This window comes from Pterocles gutturalis, unplaced genomic scaffold, assembly GCF_000699245.1.
Source record: "Pterocles gutturalis isolate BGI_N339 unplaced genomic scaffold, ASM69924v1 scaffold11462, whole genome shotgun sequence".
NCBI lineage: Eukaryota > Metazoa > Chordata > Aves > Pterocliformes > Pteroclidae > Pterocles > Pterocles gutturalis.
The window spans coordinates 27,366-44,133 of NW_010115443.1; the positions used below are offsets into that span (position 1 = coordinate 27,366).

The following is a 16,768-nucleotide window of genomic DNA, read 5'->3' on the forward strand; positions in this document are numbered from 1 at the left end:
CTGGAGCAAGAACAGATTAATATAAACCACCAGTGCCTACATTAGGCCAGAAGTCAGGCTACGAGGTGTCTGACAGACAAGAGGATTGTGGTTCTGAAGAAACAGTAAGGAGAGTAAGGCTACTGACTTCGAAAATGGAGCTTTACAATACTAAAGTTATGTTTGTATAATGAAATGTATGAGTAAGCAGAGATACTATTTAAAGCAGAATTGTTGTATTAAGATTGTAGCCAAAGGAAAGCAAAAAAGCATGCTTTTAATTGGCCCAGTTAATAAAGCTGCATTAATTTTAGAGCTAGCCTTAGTATCTCTGCACAAAACTGTTATGTTTTGTCTGGCTGCCAGCAGCAGCAGAGGGCTGGAATAGGTGATGAGGGAAATGCTCTTTAGTTCTGTGTATACGGATGCTTCTTGACTTGGTCAGTCTATATTGGAATCCCCAGTCAACCAAGCTTTTGTGGAGCCACACAAGTACTGGCTATGTTATTAAATATTTCACAATTTCCTTAGTATAGGCAGGGCTGGGAAGGATAGTGTGTTAATCATGCTGATCTGGTAGTTGCTGGCCTGTCTGTTGGCACTGTTAGCGGGAGTGCTGCGTGTGTTACTGATGTCTCTCTGTTATGTAAGCATCTCTGGTAGAAACAGAATTGAGGTCATCAACTTGTTACATCTAAGTGGCTGGAGCAATTGTCGGATGATAGCAGCAGTGGGGCATTACTGACCTGAATTGTGTTCAGACCACTGACGCTGGAGAGGGTAAGTCTTGAATTGCTCTGTAGAGACAGTGAGCTGTCTTTCGCCTACAGCAGGCCAGCGTAAATGTTCATTCTTAGTTAATTATGGAAATTCTTCTTGGGCAGATTGGATGGATGTCTTGCCCAGTAGACAAATGTCTGCTTATTGTCGCAGAGTGTAACAGAATGAAGCAGCCTCTATATTCAGGCACAGCTGGCAGGTTTGTCTTTTTTTTCCCCAATTGTTTTCATTTAGTTTGCATCTATAGAGGACTGTACGGATATATGGTTTTTAATACCATCCTGAACTTGCAAAACAACTGGTTTATTGCCCCCACCAGAGCAGTCCATTCATGGCATATGATCCTGTCAGCAACATTATGTAATTGTTGCACTGGAAACCATATTTGCATTTTTAATGTAACTGTAACTTTGTGTCCATAGCTGCAACAAAATAAATGTTTTTTTGCCCTATTAAATATTTTCTGTACACTGCCTGAACTCAAGAGTCGCTTCGGATTATTTCCCTGGGGAGTAGGAAAGGAGATCCAACTAAAATTTAGTTATTGTTCTTCTCAAATTAAATTGGGTGAAGCGAATAAGCTTGAAGTTGACCAGATCAATAGGTCTGTTACTTTAGACCAATGTATGTAATCAAGCAGAGTGCTTTGAATACATTTTTCTCAGGCTTGTTGGAGATTTAATTTAATTAGGTATTTACTGTGCTCAGTTAACAGATTGAGTTGCTTTCTAGAACAGTAGCTTAGAAACAACACACATGGAGTTTGTTTCTCACGGGTCATTAGTAAATGAGGTAATCACTTATTTCTGTAGGGTGCCTGCAGTGTAGCAGCTAATTTCATAATGCAGAAGTGTATTTTACCTCTGTATGATATTGCCATATTAAAAATAAAAACTACTTAAGCCTGAGCCAGTCAGTGCCCTAGAAACTGCTTACACATAGCTGACCATAATCCTGGTTCCGGTATGTACAGATAAGATGCTGGGGAACTTCTGTAGCAGTTCATAGAATTAATATTATTATAACATGAGAATAATATTTTAATCAGGTCAGCACTATTTACAGCTGCTGTATGTAGTAACGGGCTTAAATGGTAGGAAAAGTAGTATTTGTGTTCTTACTCAAAATCTCTTGTATCCACCTGGTGAGTCAGATGAGCGGCACTGATACTGCCTATAAACTCCCTTCATGACTGCACAGTAAAAGTTGTGATTTTTTTAATTACTGCCCATGAAAGCTGGCAAATTAATAGTGCCTCTGCACAGTCCCAAGCAACCCGATGGCATAAGAAGCAGTGAGTGTGGGCAGTATTCTGGCTTCCCTGAGGCTGTCTTGAAGAACTAAGTCTGAACTGAAAGGCAGTTCCAGCTTTGTAAATCTGTTAAATCTGTCCTCTGCATAAGCCGTATGTCAGTTTATGCAGTTCATCAAATGCTTTTGGTTGTGAGGATTATTCCGTATATGCTCCAAAGTCATCTGAATTCACCAAACTGACCAGAAAAAAAAAGGACTTAATAGACTTAATAGCTGTCTTTGACTTAAGACCTTCATGAAAACATAATCTGCAGAGGAGTAGGAAAGTGCCATTTTAATGCATGATCCCTCCAGCTGCCCATCCTACCCCACTCCAGGAGACTCCATTTTAGCATGAGGGCTCTCCCAAAATACCTTATTCTTGCAAGGAGTTGAAACCTACCCAGGCCACAGCAGGAGTCAGATCCTTGGCCTCGTAGACATTCTTGAGCCCACACTTTTCTCAGATGGCACAAAGCTGTCAGGAGCTGCTTGACTGTCCTTGTTTCAGTGACATTCATGTTGGGATCAGAAGGTATTGTTCCAGGTTGCTAGAGAACACTGATATGTTATGGGCCTTCAGAGGTTATATTATCAGCTTGCACGGTTTAGAGTGATCCTTGAACTGTTCTGCCTGCTTGTCTCTTGCTGTGTATGAGAAGCCTGACATAGCAGCCAAAAGCTATTTCCTCTCTCCGCCTCCTTCAGTTGCATGGTATTTGCTTATGCAGTAGTATCTCTGCTTAGCTGTTAACAATCTAGAGTTTAACTTCTGTTTCCAAGCTTTTATGCAAATGCTTAGTGATTAATCTGAAGTTAAATGAGCAAAGCCTGAAATAAGCTTACTTTCCTCACTTGTGTTGGTTTTGCTGTGTGCTAGCCGGGATCAGAATACTTCAGCTGTGCTCAGAGCTTTTAGGGAATCCGCCCTTCACCTCCCATGTCACATTCTGACACATCCTTGGTTTTGAGGTCTTTTCCAACCTTAATGATTCTATGATTCTATGATTCATTGCTTTGCGTCCTTTATAGAGGTGCAGCACCCTAATCTTTCTGCATGGAGCACTGCATGAAGGACTTCTGCCTGAAAGGTGTCAAAACCAGAGGAGCGCTTGCTTGGTGACACATTTGTATCTCCCAGTGCACTGTAGCCTCTCCTGCTACTTGAAAAAGCCATATGTTTAAATCCTAGTAGCGTTCCTGTTCTCCCGTAGGTGGTTGTGTCTGTGTGTTTCTCCCTTTCTCCATTCCTCAAAATAACTGTTCAAACTGCAGATAGATTTTCAGATCTGCCAGAGTAGTAGCGCTCATAGTGACAGTTAGGTTCTTACGTGTTTCTTGAAAGTAGACGCCTTTGCAGAGGAGAGAAATTCTGTAAATGCCTCCTTTGAACTGATGAGTGCAGGTCTAAGCTCACTCAGCTCCGGATAATTCATTGAGGAGATGGCCCTTATAAATACCAGGGAAGACTTCTTTACCATACTCAGTCGACCACAACAGACAACCTGTAGGAAATCAGACCTTGTTAGCTCCAGTGCCCATGGTTGCTTAAACATTTAAGAGGAGCTGTAAAATTAGACAATTAGATAATCTGTCTGAGAATAATCATCGCGAAGCCTGACTGAAAGGTTAGGGGTGCTTTAGGCTGGGGAGGGCCTTCACCCCTCAGAGCAACTTGAATTGTCACACTTGTATTTCATTTTCCGTTTTCCCCTCCACACATTTGCGGTGTGCGTTAATAAATTAGAAAGTGGGAGAAGTCTATTTGCTTCCTGTGGTTTATTGTACTTCATCTTCCTCCTCTGTATAGTGGGGAAAAATATTGAAGTGGTATTAAAATGATGGGGAAAAAAATGTTATTACTTGAAGGGTTTGGAGGTTCTGCGTGATGCAGCAGGTCAAGTAGGGTAGAAAGACAAGAATTGCAGGCATACCACTTATTTGAAACTGGTTTAGGAACAAAAGTAGCAGGTGTCCTTTGAATGTGGAAATCAGTGACAAAAATGGGCAGTTTGTAGCTATGTTTTTTTGTTTAGGATATGTTAACAAATCATGTAGTTGCGAGTATGCATGTGTAAAATACAAAGAATGTTTGAATCTAACATGTTTGTTAGATTCATGATTACAGATAATGAGTATATTCCACTGAAGTGTTTTCTATAACCCACTGTTCATTTCTGCGATGATGCCTGTTAATGACCTATGAAGTCTTTCGTAAGTCCAACATTACTGTAGTGCGTCAGCCCCTTTTGTCTTTTGCTGTCTTTTTGTTTAGTTCTTAAGGTGTCCTCGAGAAATCATGCTTTTTTTTTCCCTATTTCCTACTCCAGTTCTCAGCATTCAAAGGAAAAAATAAGAATCTCGGCTATTGCTCTGAAGTCTAACAGCTCTGTTGCATTGTGTCTCACTTAATGCCCCTGCTCCTGCTCTTCCTGAGGTTCCAGCACTTCTTTACTTCTGTATTTCATTCGATTTCCTCCAGCTGCTTAGAAGATGTTTGCTCTTTCCTTTTTTTTAATTCCACAGATGTTTTCCTGGATTTCTCCTGTTTGCCTCTATTCTCACCTCCTTTTTTTTCTTGATCATATAATTAGATCTGTCTGTTGGCCACTTTCCATCTCAATTTAGAGTTTTGGGACTTTATGGTGATTTTTATGTCCTTGATGTTTCCATCTTTAAACTAGCATGATTGCAAGGGCTGAAAAAAATCTCTCTTTAAATCCTTCCTTGTTATCCCTTCCAAACTCACAAATCCACACTTTCCTGTCTTTCAGTGGAACTTTTTTGGTTCTGTTTCTTTACTTGTCTTCACCCATCAGATTTTGACATGCATTTTCTGTAAGAGGTGCCCTTCCTCTCTCCCCCATTTCCAAGTGTTTCTTGTGTCTCATGTGCAGTACTGAAATTGCCTTCATCCTACTAATAAACATAATCTTCAGAACAAGTTATTGTACATTGGTAATGACACTTAAGACTGGTAGAAGTATTAAGCAGAGGTGGTCAGGCAATTTTTAATCAACACTTTTTAAACTAGTCTTTTCATAATGCATGCATTAACCCATCCAGAGAAGAAACTGTCTCTTCTGATCTCTTTTTTTCTTGAGTGCTGTTCTTTGGTCTTCCTTTATTTTTCCTGTAGAATTACTACTAGTGTGGAAAAGTACTTTCTGAGGAGATGTTGCATACTGCTCTGTTTACTCTGGAGGTTTTGGTGACCAGAAATAGTTACCTAAGCTGTCTCTGGGCAGTCATGAGATTCTGGCTTGTTGAATGTGTGAATTGTAAGATTGGTGATTTTACAGTTGAGACAAACTTGCCCTGTTATCCTGCTCAGAATTACCATCCAGTACTCAGCATTGCTAAAGTTAGTGCAGTTATTTATAGCAGTTAATTCAGTATGTAATTTCTCAAATGAAGGCCTGAATGAGTAAATACATCAAGAAGCATGAATAAGCAGTTTCTTTAAGTTGTTGTTGCTTCTACGATATAGTATTAAAGCAATGACTTGCACAGATTGATAACTGCTGTGCTCTGAGTTTTCTTTTATAAATTCTTTCCTGAGAAAAGCTTTGCCTGGCTACAGTCTCAGCTGTGTTAATTTTTCTTTCTGTTGCTAATGTTGTTTTACAGATCCTTAAGAATAATCTACTTTGTAAGCATGGCCAGTAATTGCTGCTCAGTGATAAAACATAGACTGAAGGGAGTCTGTGTGCATTAAAGTTCTATATAATGTTTTCTTTACATAAGGTAGTTTTAAACTTTGGAGTCAGTGAACGCTCAGCATTTTAAGCAACTTTAACACTCCATTTCCTTGTTGCCCTTAAATTTAGAATGTTACTTGCTTTTTGACTGAAATCTTCCAGGACTAGCTTCTGCGCATAGGTGAATATTTTAGCAATTTTTAAGTCAGATGTTGAGGGAGTGGTTTGCTTTTATGAAGAATACATCCCTAGTGGTTTTCCTGTTTGCTTTTAAACAATGCTGTAATTTAAGCACTTGGGGTATTTAGTTTAGAACAACCTGGGTTAAAAGAAATAGTAATAAATGTGATTTTAATTTAATGAAGTTTGGGGGTTGTGGTTTGTTTTTTTCCTGGTGTTAGTGCCACAGTACAAATCCTGCCTGCACTGGCATTCCACATCTGCAAGCAGAAACGTGCATACATGGTTCATTTCAATTTTACGCATATCACTAGGCTAAAATGATTGGTTTGCCTAAGTAGAGCACTTCTGTCCTTAAGGTTTGCATTAGTGCAACTGTACCCATGTTGAAATTATATATGTCTGTATGAACAGAGAAGGCAAATATGTAGAAGATACATGCTATGAATGTGCACTTTATACACTCTACTCAGTTAACTTCATGATGTAATGACAGTTAAGATGTATAATTCTGGGGCAAGCACCCATATCCATTTTTCAGCAGGTTACTTTAAACACTGGGGATTTGATTTGAGGTTTTGTGTGCTTTATCGTTTTTTTAACAGAGAGACCAATGGAGTTGTTGGGATTAATTTTTGTTTATGGTGTAGCACTCCTCCAGGACTGAACAGGGAAGTTGTGAGTGTAGTTAGCCTTTAGGTGCTCCTGTTGTTGCAACCTGCAGCTGTTAATTAGTAACATGCAATTGCTCTGCTCTGTTATGTAAAACACAGAGGTTTTTTTCTTTTTTGTAATTTGCACATACCTAAAAATTCTGTTATTTTGCCAGTACTGCATATGAGTAATTGAGGGGCAGGGATACTCTTCAGGGAAGTAGAAGCAGACTGTGGGAGATCATAGGAGGCATAAGATACTGCTTTGGTGACTGGAGAGAGTTCCAGCTTTAACTCTTTCCTTGGTGAAGTAGGTTGACAGGATCTGCATATGTTGGGCAGGGAAGGATCTGTATATGTTGTGCAGAGAACATGCTGACTGACACTTCTTCAAGCAGAGACTGCTAAAGCACTGATGTGCACTTAGGGAGCCTGCAGCTGAAGAAAGCCTAAGATTTAATGTAACTTTAATTTTGATATTTTTTGAGTAAGGGATTTCAGCTTGCTTAATCAGTTCTTGGTATAATTGTATTGTATTTAGTAGAAAATCCCACCTTTAGAGAATAGGAATCAGTTGCATTTTGTGCTACAGAGGGATATCAAATAGACTGAACTTTTATTTCACTGGACTTCTGGTAAAATTTCACCAGTTCTGTTTTGCAAAGGGACTGTTCCAACCAAATCAGCATCGAAACTTGTATATTAACATGAATACCCTATGTTAAGGGCAATTTCCTGTTCAGATGGCTTCCTCCCCATTCTCTTGTCTCACACTCTTTTGTTTGAGATTCTGTGGGAAAAATGAGCTCTGTCATTTTACCTTGTGGGATAACTGTTGTGTTCAGCAGACCATTTATTCTTTGTCTGTTCAGAATTATTCCAAGGTAAACACCATAATCTTTAGCTCAGCTATGGTTTCACTGCTGCAGACTTTTTTTTTTTTTTTTACCCTTTAGTCATGAAAATCTTTTGCTGTCAGTTCTACGGGTATCTGATGTGTTATGAGGACCATGCAGTGTTTGCAGTGTGTGTTTACAGAGAGCTTCTGCAACTGTTGTTTGGGTACTTTGCTGGTATTTTTTTTATCTGTACATTACTCACTATATGGTAGCTTTACTTAACTGTAGTTTTGAAAGCATGATTAACATTTGAATTTCTTTGACATTTAAATATGACAAAGTCATCCTGTGATCTATTTATGTCAAGAGTTTTTTCAACACTGGAGTTTTCCATTAACAGCAGGATCTTCATTTGATTTGTTTAGGAGTCATAATCTTAGGCTGGAGCCTTAGCTTCACCCCAGAGAAAATTATTTCTAAACATATAGTACAGCTGCACTGCAGGGGTTATATAAAATGTGCTGAAACTTTGAGTAATTACTCTACAGTATTACATTTGCATGTTTCCACATTGCAAATAGTTTAAAAAACTGACAACAATGGAATTTTAAAACAACCTCCATTCATCTGCTCCCCACATGAAAACTTCACAGCCACCACAGGACAGAATACAACTTCGGTGCTCAAGCCAGAAGCAATGACATTTCGCTAGACAAAATCTCCAAACTATTTTATTTAAACCATCAAAGTGGAAAAAACAGAACATTATGTTTTATTGTAGGTTCGGGAACTGCAAACGCGTTTGCAAAGCGTGCAGGCAACAGGCCCATCCAGCCCAAGTCGTCTCACTTCTGCCAATCGACCCATTAACCCCAGCACGGGAGAGCTGAGCACAAGCAGCAGTAGCAATGACATTCCCATAGCCAAGGTGAGCTATTGCATGTTGAAGCAACACCTCATTATCTGCAAAAAGCAGGCTTCATTTTGCACAGCTGCTGTGCAAGCATGTGATTAACTAGGAGATACCTAGAATCCCCAGAGTTTTCTGGGGTCCTGAGCAGGCCCATGAAGTTGAGCTGGGGAAAGGAATTAGTGCTAATGATTGTAATTCACTCAGTTACAACACAGGGGTCAATTTTACAGTAGTTTATTTCAAGTTTGCAAGTGTAGCTAGTGAACAAATGCATTTTGTGTGATCTTTATGGAGTGTGGGTTCCTGTGTAACCTGTGCAGCATTCTGACTTAACAGATCGCTGAAAGAGTGAAGTTGTCAAAAACAAGATCAGAGTCTTCATCGTCTGATAGACCTGTCTTAGGATCAGAAATCAGCAGCATAGGGGTAAGGACTAAAAATTATGTGCATGCATGATACCTTCTCAAGATGGCCTGTGTTCCATTAAAAGCAGCATTGTTTTCTTACTAAGTTATATGTGAGCTAACTGAAAATGCTTTAAAAGTTATTTTGAGAAAATATTTCAACAGAGAATATTTCACTCAGTATTAAGGCATAATTTTCTCATAACTGGTAGCTAGAAATCATTCTCTGAGTGACTTCAAGAGGATAATTTTGGAGTAAATTCTTCCAAAACAGTGCTCTTCAAGAAAAGACTATTCAGTCATTTCACAACTTCTAATCAACAGAGAAGTGGGTTCTGCTTTGTAATGCCAATGCAAATCCATAACACTGTTGTAACTGTGTGTTAGTATTTGTTTCACTGAAGAACTTAGCTCTGACCTTTTCCTAAGCTTTTCAAGAAAGTCAATAACTTGCATGTCAGGCTTTTTAAACGTGTGTAGAATTTTAAATCAAAATAGTTTCTTAAAGTGGAAATTGTAAATGTTCTATTCAATTTAAATTTCATATTAAAACCTGAATAATTAATGTCTTGAAGTGAGTGCCTACAAGAAAGTGCAGCTCTCCATGCAGCCTGCCTGTGGGAGGAATCCAGTGGTTATCTATTCATAATGATCTATTAACTGCCCTGTGCAGGTGTCCAGTACTGTGGCTGAACATTTGGCACATTCCCTCCAAGACTGCTCAAACATCCAGGAAATCTTCCAGACCCTTTATTCACATGGATCTGCTATCTCTGAAAGTAAAATTAGAGAGTTTGAAGTGGAGACAGAGAGATTAAATAGGTAAGGTGAAAAGTTAGATATGCTCAGATGTGTTTTCTGCTATTGGCTTTGTTAAAGTTACTACTTTTTAATGCTTTTTGAACATTTCTTAGTTCAGTTCCAGCTCAACGGTGGCAGCTGCAGGTAAACATGGAAGGTAGCTGATGAAGACAAGATTGAATTGCATGCTAAGGATTCATTCCATCACTACGGCAGTTTGGTCATGAATTATTAGACCATCATGGCACCTTCACCTGTGACAATTTGCACTGTGGAGTGTCCCTCTTTATGACTGACAAAGTAGACATGGCATCTTTTTTCATAAGACCCGTCACTGCTAGAAATAAGAAATCCCCTAACTTATTCTCTGTCATTCTGGAATTAGCTTGCTTTGTTTTGTCCTGGAGGAACAGAATCATAGCATTAACTGTATCAGTGAATGTACTGCTGTATGGTGGTGTGCCAAATATACCAGCAAATAGACTTCTGTCTGCAGAAGAGAGATTGCAGCTCTCTGGTTGCAGTTAAAATACTGTTGGTGTCATCCTTCAATAAGCTTTATTTGTTTATTGATGCTTCCTGTCCTCTTTGGCACACAAAATAAAATCTGTGGATCAGGAATGTGAGAATTGTGTCTCAGCATGTTTCCTTCCAAGTTCTCTCTTCCACACAACTATCTCAAATTTAGTCTGATCAGTGCAATATCTCTTTTATGTGTAGCTCATGTTTTTGTAGTGCTGCAAAATGTGATCCTTTTTTTCATTTTTCTTTTTTCTTTTCTTTATTTTTCTGTGCACTGCACAATTACTCCTTGACACTATGTATCATTATAGGATGTGTCAAAAAAGCTCTAGGAGGTGAAGCATCTGAGAGTTCAATCAGTTAGGAGAGTCAGGGCTTTATTCTGATCGCTGAATAAATAGCATACTAGCCCTTCTCCTTCTTCTTTGGTTTGTTAAGAAGTCAGTGATTTTAGAGTTCTGGATGGCACTAATTTCTTCATTAGCTGCCTGTCCAAATTTTGAAATAATTTGCCTGTTTCTGGTGTATGTCCAACTCTTGCGATTAGGCATAGTACATTGATGTGTAGTGCAGTTATCAGCAGTAAAAATAAACAGTAATACTGGTACTCTGGAGCTTCATTTTCAGATTCAGAGTTAACCTCATTGAGAAGAATATTACAGTTAAGTTCTGATATGAGCTTCTATTTGACTATTGCAAGAACTTTTGGAGATTTAATTGCCTCATTGAAACTTCATATTTTGAAAGTTACTTCTCTAATCACAGCCAAATACTTCAAGGGAAACGTTTTTTCTGGATGTACCAAAGAAAGGGGGCATTTGTGATCCCTACACACACCCACACATTGCACTGGTGAACGTGCCACTGTTGTGGTTTAACCCCAGCTACTCTTTCACCCCCATGCAGCCACTCGTTCACTCAACCCCCATGGGGTTGGGGAAGAGAATCAGAAGGGTAAAAGTGAGAAAACTCTTGGGTGACATAAAGACAGTTAAATATGTAAAGCAAAATTTGCACATGCAAGAAAAGTAAAACAAGCAATTCATTCACCCCTTCCGAATCACAGGCAGGTGTTCAGCCATCTTAAGGAGAGCAGGGCTCCATCACGTGTAACAGGTGCTTGGGAAGACGAATGCCATCACTCCGAACATTCCCCAACTTCCTTCCCCCCAGCTTTATATCCTGAACATGACGTCAAATGGTGTGGGATATCCCTTTGGTCAGTTGGGGTCAGCTGTCCCAGCTGTGTCCCCTCCCAACTTCTTGTGCACCCCCAGCCCACTCGCTGGTGGGTTGGTGTGAGAAGCAGAAAAGGCCTCGACTCTGTGTAAGCACTGCTCAGCAGAAACTAAAACATCCCTGTGTTATCAGCACTGTTTTCAGCTCGAATCCAAATCATAGCCCCATAGTAGCTACTAGAAAGAAAATTAACTCTATCCCAGGCAAAACCAGCACAGCCACTTAAAACAAGAACCAAATGTGTCAGCAAGAAGTGAGGAATGGAAGCAGAAAAATTAAGCACAAGGTTGATATGAAACTATCCTTCGCAGTCTTGTGGCTTCAAAATAAGGGTACAGCTTTCTGCTTGCTGCTGTTGCACAGCATTATGATTCCATTTCATGGGAAGGAGAGGAGAAGAGTCTGTTCTAAGAGAAATTACTGTGCTCTTGGCTCTTCATACGGGACACAGTACTGATATTGCCACCTTCATTAAAAGCCTTATGTAGACCAAATGGTATTTTTTTTTTATTAATTATGATTGTTCTAGAATTTTCAGGACAGTGTCTGCAAGCTAAGCTTGAAGTTTGCACATTGCTTCCTTTTCTACAGCCGTATTGAGCACTTGAAATCCCAGAATGACTTGTTGACAATAACACTGGAAGAGTGCAAGAGCAATGCCGAGAGGATGAGCATGCTTGTTGGGAAGTACGAGTCCAATGCTACAGCCCTCAGGCTTGCATTGCAGTACAGGTATGTACCTAGGCAGGGGGTGACTCAGCCAGAAAAAGAGGGAGCCGGGGAGGCTTGGTGTCTTTGAGAGTTAAGTTGTTGGTGTGCCATAGTAATACTGTTTGTTTCCTCCCTGAAAAAATGCCCCTTTGGTTAAACTACTTGACAAACTACAGAACTGAAGTTACTGATACAAATTTATTTCAACCCTAGTTCACCAGCAGAAGTGGACTCAATCTAATAGCAATAGACAGATTTATCTTTTCATTTTTAAATACTGAGTCAACATTTACGTTAGAGGTTGTGTGTGGGCTCAAACTGTGTCTTCAGTATCCGGTCTTAAGACACAAGTTCTCTGTATTAGTCTGGCAACTTTCACAAGACCCGTGGACCAAAGAGTAGTACCGTACTCCACATAATTCAGAGTGACTTTATATTGCATCAGATGGAATTGTGGATGAATTGCTTAGTATTTAGTTACAAGTTAATACAAATTTGTATTAAACTATATGTAAAAAAGATGGTGTTGTTTAACTCCTTCAGCTGCAACAAATTGGGAACAGGCAGTTCTGATCTTAAGACAAATTGTGTGCCTTTTAAATAATTTATTGTTACTGTCAGCCTTGAGCAAATTACAAGGAAATGTAAATAGCAAACAGTTTCTTTTCAGAAACTTTAGAAATGACTGACCCACCACTGTATTTAGAAGGTGTTGTGTTGTAAGGAGGAAACTCTGACAGCCAGGATGGAGCAACAAGTATTTGTCGTATATTTTCTTTTCTTTTTACTATACTCTGTATAATATAGTTATAGTGTATAGAATACTGTAACTTGTATAGTAAGAAGGCCTGAATAAAGTTTCTCAAAGGGATCATGTCAACGACCATTTGTATTGTTGACTGTTTCAAACGTGCTTCTGGACATCTGCTTTCACTTCACATCAGGCCATTCTCTTCTGTTTAACTTGTTACTTTATTTGAGGCCAACCTGGGACCATCATAAGGAAAGACAAACTGGTGAATGGTTGTGATAGCAGCTATATAGAATCATAGAATCTTAGAATCATAGAATGGTTAGGGTTGGAAAGGACTTTAAAGATCACCTAGTTCCAACCCCCCCTGCTATGGGCAGAGACACCTCCCACTAGACCAGGTTGCTCAAAGCTTCATCCAGCCTGGCCTTGAACACCTGCAGGGATGGGGCATCTGCAGCTTCCCTGGCAACCTGTTCCAGTGTCTCACCACCATCAGTAAAAAATTTCTTCCTAATTTCTAATCTAAATCTACCCTCTTTCAGCTTAAAGGCATTATCCCTTGTCCTGTCGCTACACTCCCTGACAAAGAGTATTTCCTCATCCCTTCTGTAGGCCCCCTTTAGGCACTGAAAGGCTGCTGTAAGGTCTCCCCAGAGCCTTCTCTTCTCCAGGCTGGACAACCCCAACACCCTCAGCTTGTCCTTGTATGGGAGGTGCTCCAGCCCTCTGACCACCTTCGTGGCTCTCCTCTGGACTTGCTCCAACAGATCCATGTGTTTTTTATGTTTGGGTCCCGGAGGTGGACGCAGTATTCCAGGTGGGGTCTCACGACAGAGAATCTCCCTCAAGAGTAGAGGGAGAGAATCATGAGAGAAGAGTAGAGGGAGAAAATCGTGAGAGCAGAGTAGAGGGGGAGAATCACCTCCCTCGACCTGCTGGTCATGCTTCTTTTGATGCAGCCCAGGACACGGTTGGCTTTCTGGGCTGCAAGTGCACGCTGCTGGTTTGTGTTCAGCTTCTCATCAACCAACACCCCCAAGTCCTTTTCCTCAGGGCTGCTCACAAGCCATTCTCCTCCCAGCCTGTATTTGTGCTTCAGATTGCTTTGACCCACATGCAGAACCTTTCACTTGGCCCTGTTGAATTTTGTGAGGCCCACCTCTCCATCCTGTCAAGGTCCCTCTGGATGGCATCCCTTCCCTCCAGCGTGTCCACCACACCACACAGCTTGGTGTCATTGGCAAACTTGCTGAGGGTGCACTCAGTCCCACTGTCCATGTCACCAGCAAAGATGTTAAACAACAGCGGTCCCAATACTGACCCCTGCAGAGCACCACTCATCACCGGTCCCCACCTGGACATTGAGCCATTGACCACAACTCTTTGAGTGTGACCATCCAGCCAATTCCTTATCCACCGTGTGATCCAACTGTCAAACCAATGTCTCTCCAACATAGACACAAGGATGTCATGTGGGACAGTGTCAAATGCTTTTCATGTGCCTGGGTAGATGATGTCAGTTGCCTTTCCCTTATCCACCAGCACTGTGGCCCCATTGTAGAATGCCACCAGATTTGTCAGGCACGATTTGTCCTTGATGAAGCTGTGTTGGTTGTCACCAATCACCTCCTTGTTTTCCATGTGCTTAGCATAGTTGCCAGGAGGATCTGCTCCATGATCTTGCCAGGCACAGAGATGAGACTGACTGGCCTGTAGTTTCCCAGGTCTTCCTTATTTCCATATTTTAAGAAATGGGAGGTTTGTTTCCCCTTTTCCAGTCAACCAGAATGTGATGACTTCTCAAATATGATGATTAGCGGCTTGGCAACTTCATCTGACAGTTCCCTTAGGACCTGCGGATGCATCTCATCAGGTCCCATGGACTTGTGCACCTCCAGGTTCTTTAGTATCTCTGCTGCTAGACAGCTAGTAGGGAATCATGCGGTTCATCAGCTACCTCTTTGTTTTGTTGCTGTTGCAGGTATTCTTCCTCTCTAAATTGCAGATATATTGTGTGAGATTTTTGTTTTCAGTGATTTGTGTTCTCTTTCAGTGAACAGTGCATAGAAGCATATGAGCTGCTGTTGGCATTGGCAGAAAGTGAGCAGAGTCTCATTCTTGGGCAATTCAGAGCTGCAGGTGTTGGTTCTTCTGTTGGTAAGATGTCAATGAATCGCTTCGTTTAAATGTGGGGGTTTTTTGCATGTCAGTTAGCATTTGAGTTAGTTGTAGTAGTGAATCATCTCATGACCCATCATTTAAGACTGCTCTCTGGTCTTTTCTTGTTTTTAACTAATTAAATAATTTTACACACCCAAAAAAATAGGGGAAAAGAAAAAGAGAGACTGGAATGAAATCATAAAATTCACCAGCAATTTAAGTTAACCTATTTATACTATCACAAGAGGATGATGCCTCTTCTGGCAGTGGTGAGGCTGCTACAGGCATGAAACTGTACAGAATAGAATTATTAAACAATACTCATGAGTTTATGTGGCTTAGGGCCATACAGCTGTGGTATCTGCAAGTACAGATTTTGTTTGAGTCAGCAACATTGACTCCCCTAGAAGCTGAGAATAGCCTATGAAAAACTGTGATTAAGACAATACAATGGTGTCAAAAAAAATTGTTCTATTTTTCCCCCATATTTTACCTTTGCACTGAAATTTTAAAACATTCTATCTTATGTTTTACTGTGTTGTCGGGGTTATTAGCCTATGTGTTCTGGGTTTTTCTTATTTTGTGGATAGTTAATCTTGTGTCTAGGTGGTGTTGGTTTTTAATATACTGCTTGCTAAGAGCTCTTCATGGTGTGCTGAGGCTTGGTTGAGACAGTATTGTAGTGCTGGCTTCTCAGGCATCACTGAAGTGTAAAAGGAAGGCTTTTAGAGACAGAGTGACCATCTGGCCTTAAAGCCGCAGGACTGACATGGTCAGCCTCTTCTTTCGGGTGACTTGATGCACTCAGCCCACAGTTGTTTTGCTGCTCACTGTGGCCCTCATTTTGCATCTCTCCCAGTGCTAGAAGCAGGCCCTTGTGTACCTATCTTGGCTTGTGCAGTGTGTGCCATACACTAAACATTAGAGGGAACATCTGAGATTCTCATCCACCTTTCTTCCACGCTCTGGTCATTCCTTTCCACAATGTGCTAGGGAGCTTTCCCTCCTGGCAGAGGTCAGTGGCCAGCAAAAGTGACTTTAGTCTTGGATTTTCTATTCACATAGGTGGCAGAAAGAAATCTTAGAAGGGAGAAATACTTTGGGTTTGAGTAGAGTTTCATCTCACACACATTTTATGAAAGAGAATGTAGTTTAGTTTTTATATAGGTGTCTGTCTACAGCTCTTAATTATGGTATTATCAGTTACAGCCCTCTGATAGAGATAGTGCCAGTTTCCCATTACATAACACAGCTTGGAGAAAGTTCTGTTTAATTTACATACCTTTACTTCACTGTGAAATTTGATTAAAACACCTAGATAAAATAGCAGATTTTTAGTTTGAAGATCGGTCAAGTTTTATATCAACATCTGTGAGTGGAAAATTAATGGGAGTTGCTTCTTCATCACTTAGAGCTGAGCATATCCAGCTGCTCTTAACAGAACATTCTTCCGTCCTTTTTTCTGCATTGACGTTATTTCTAGTGCACACACTTCACTTAGTAAGTGTGAAGTATGGGTAATTGGTCTTTGACTCGAATAAGGATGAAATGAAAATCTGACATAGAGCAAACTGGGTTTTTTACACTCTCTTGACAACTTTGCATTGTATTTGCTAAAGTATGAATATATTGTAGCTTTGTTCAGACTTTCAGTGTAGCCATTAATGTGCCTTACTTTGATGATTTAACTCCAGCTGGAGTTAGAACTATAAGAATAGTGAAAGTGGTGGTTTCTGTCCTCCCTCTGCTGAAGGGGATGGCTTACCAGTTGCAGAACTACTAGAAATTATAGGAAATTAGCAAACGCCAGTGCTAGTTTTCTTTTGGTTTAGAATGCAT

At 40.4% G+C, this 16,768-nt stretch overlaps 1 protein-coding gene across 1 annotated transcript in view; it reads left to right on the plus strand.

Moving 5' to 3' along the window:
• MCC (mutated in colorectal cancers) overlaps positions 1 to 16,768 on the plus strand; it is a gene marked incomplete at both ends in the record, with an annotated part of 57,613 nt that overhangs the window by 24,922 nt on the left and 15,923 nt on the right. The window contains 5 exons of the mRNA XM_010075180.1: positions 8,207 to 8,353; positions 8,675 to 8,764; positions 9,416 to 9,564; positions 11,896 to 12,036; positions 14,823 to 14,926. Of these exons, the coding sequence (XP_010073482.1) occupies positions 8,207 to 8,353; positions 8,675 to 8,764; positions 9,416 to 9,564; positions 11,896 to 12,036; positions 14,823 to 14,926 (631 nt within the window). The remainder of the gene's footprint in view (positions 1 to 8,206; positions 8,354 to 8,674; positions 8,765 to 9,415; positions 9,565 to 11,895; positions 12,037 to 14,822; positions 14,927 to 16,768) is intronic.